The following is a 2,610-nucleotide window of genomic DNA, read 5'->3' as shown; positions in this document are numbered from 1 at the left end:
TGCAGATGGTGCAAGGGACGGGCGGGGATGAAGCAGCCCTGCCCGGGTGCCAAACCCCACCCTGGCACAGCCGGCACGGGGAGAGGCGGCTGGGGAGGGGGGGGGACGCTGGAGGGGGACCGTGCAAAAGGAGGGTGGGCGAGGAGAAGAGCCGCGGGGCAAGCGGGAGACACCCAGCCCCCAACCCCCGCCCCGCAGAAAGTTGACCCGCGCCGGAGGGAACAATGACGCCGCTTGCTCGGCCGCCGACTCCTGCCCGGGCCGGCTGGGGAGGGAGGACGGAGGGAGGGGCGCCCGGCCGGCTGGGCTCGGCGAGGCTCGGCGGGGTGTGGAGGCGGCTGGGAGGCGGCGCGGCGTCCCCCGGGCAGGCGCGGAACAATGAGCTGCTGCTCCCTGCGGGCGCTCCGGCTCCGCTGCCAGGAGGGACAGGCTGGAGCTGCCCGGGCCGGACCGGCGCGAACCTGCAACCTGCGCCCGGCCGGTGCACCGCTCGTGCCCCGCGGTGGAGCAAGAGGAGGAGGAGGAGGAGGAGGAGGAGGAGGAGCGGTGCCCCCAGGGCTGCCCTTGGCCGCCGCGGTCTCGGCCAGGGTGGGCGGCAGGCAGGGGGCGGGGCGCCCTCCTCCTCCTCCTCCCCTTCCCCCCCTCCCTCCCCTCCCCAGGCGGCGCGGGACCAGCAGGCAGCCGGAGGCGAGGGGGCCAGCCAGCCCCCACAGGAGGAGCAGGAGGCGGGCTGCTACACGTCCCGGGCCGGGGGCAATTGGGGAGGGGGGGGTGTCTGGCAGAGACCGCCAGGTGGAGCAGCCCGCCGCCCCCGCTCCTGAGCTGAAGGCACGGGACGGGGACGCAGCAGCCGGGACAGGAGGGGGCGTCCCGGCAGGGGCTGCCCCTCTCCCGCCGCGCCCCCCACCCAAGAACCCCCCCCCCAGGAGTGGGCAGCGGGACGCCTCCTGCCCGGGGCAAAGCCAGCAGCGCCGGAGACGCCTCCAGCTGCCCCCTTCCCCTTCCCTCCCCCCCGCCTCGCCCCGTCCGCGCCCGATCCCGGCCGGGCTGTCCCGCCGGGCGTCCCCTCCGTCCGCCGCCCCGCCGCCCCCCCCCCGGGCAATGCGGGACACACACCCAGCCCGGCCCGTCGCCCCGCCCGCGCGCCGCACTCACCGTCCCCGTCTTCACCGGCACGTAGACCACCCCGGCTCCCATCTTGGCGGCCGGCGGCTCGCGGGGGCCGTTGCCCAGGCGGAAGCCCTTGGAGCGCACCCAGAACTGGAACTTGCCTTTCTCCCCGCCGCCGCCGTTGCCCCCGTTGCCGCCCCCGTTGCCGCCGCCGCCCCCCTGCAGGACCTCGGCGATGCGCTGGTACTTGCTCCGGGTCACCGTCTTGGTCCTTGGCCGAGTCGCCGTAGGTGCGCAGGCACCAGTCCCGGAACTGCCGGCCCAGCTCGCTGTCCCGGGCGGTTCCCGCCTGCCGACCGCAGCAGCGGCGGAGGCGCCGGAGGCGGCGGCGGCTTGGGCATGGCGGGCGAGCCGAGGGAGTCCTGTCCCGCCGGCCGAGCGAGCGAGCGAGCGAGCGCTGCTGCGCCCTGCCTGGCGCGGCGGAGGCGGGGAGGAGGAGGCGGCGGCGGCGGAGGAGGAGGAGGAGGAGTCCCGGCTGGCGCGGGGGGCAGCTTCTCCTCCGGCTGCTGTCCGGCCCGGCGGGACCAGGCGAGGCTGGCCGGGCTGCGGCGCTCGGGGACGCTCCGGCGGCTGCGTTCCGGCTGGGCTGGAGCCTCCTCTGGCCGGGACCGCCGCCCGCCCGCCCGCCTCCTCCGCCCCCTCGCCTCGGGATCCCACCTGTTAGAGCCGCGCCGCCGCGCCTCCTCGCCTCGTCTCGCCCGGGGCGCAGCGCGCAAGGACGGGCAGGCGGGCGGGCGGCCGGCGCTGGGGGCCCGTCCTCCTCCTCGAGGGACGGGGCTGGGGCGGGGCGGCCGGGCGAGGGGCGGGCGGGCCAGCAGCAGCGGCAGCAGCAGCAGCGCCGGCCTGGGACAAGCGCGCCGGCCCGCCGAGCTGCAGCCGCCGCCGCCGCCGCTGCTGCTTCGGCTGCCGCCCCGGGGGAGACGGCCCGGGAACGCGCACCCCCCCCCCGCCCGCCGCCGGCTGGAAGGAGCCGCTGACAAAGCGCTGCGGCGGGACCGGCCGGCCGGGCGGGGGAGGCCGGCGCTGGCGCCCCCGGGAAGGCTGGGATGGGCCGGGCCGGGAGAAGCCGGAGCTGCCTCGCCCCGCCGCAGCCGCCGGACTTGCGGGACAGCCGCTGCCCTGCCCGGCCTGCGGACCGCGTTGCTGCCGCTGCCGCTGCTGCCGCCGCTGCCCCCGCCCGCCTGGAAGCTTCTGGGCTGGGAAGCGGCGAACGAGGCCCCAGGCCGAGCCAAAGCCACGTGCGGACGGCCGCTCGGACGGCCTCGCCCTGCAGCCCGGAGCCCTGGCCCGCCCCGGGCAGAGAGCGAAAAGGAAGCGGGGCGGGGACGCTTCCCACGCGGCTCCCTCGTCCCGGAGAGGAGCCTCCAACTGCTTTTTCTCCCCCTTTCCTGCCGGCTGGGGAAAATGGGGGCTGTAGTCCGCCTGTCCGGAAGACTCGGG

General features: G+C 78.0%; 1 protein-coding gene across 1 annotated transcript in view; it reads right to left on the bottom strand.

The window, feature by feature from the left end:
* Positions 1–1,511, bottom strand: part of NOL4L (nucleolar protein 4 like) — a gene marked incomplete at its 5' end in the record, with an annotated part of 45,356 nt that extends 43,845 nt beyond the window's left edge. Inside the window, 2 exons of the mRNA XM_081323631.1 lie at positions 1,156–1,381; positions 1,468–1,511. Of these exons, the coding sequence (XP_081179757.1) occupies positions 1,156–1,381; positions 1,468–1,511 (270 nt within the window). The remainder of the gene's footprint in view (positions 1–1,155; positions 1,382–1,467) is intronic.
* Between the last annotated feature and the right edge of the window lie 1,099 nt (positions 1,512–2,610).

The sequence above is a fragment of the Vipera berus genome (genome assembly GCF_964194415.1).
Source record: "Vipera berus genome assembly, chromosome: 3".
In the NCBI taxonomy this organism is placed as follows: Eukaryota; Metazoa; Chordata; class Lepidosauria; order Squamata; family Viperidae; genus Vipera; species Vipera berus.
Note: the sequence above shows the minus strand (reverse complement) of the source record. Positions and strands in the feature narration are given on the sequence as shown.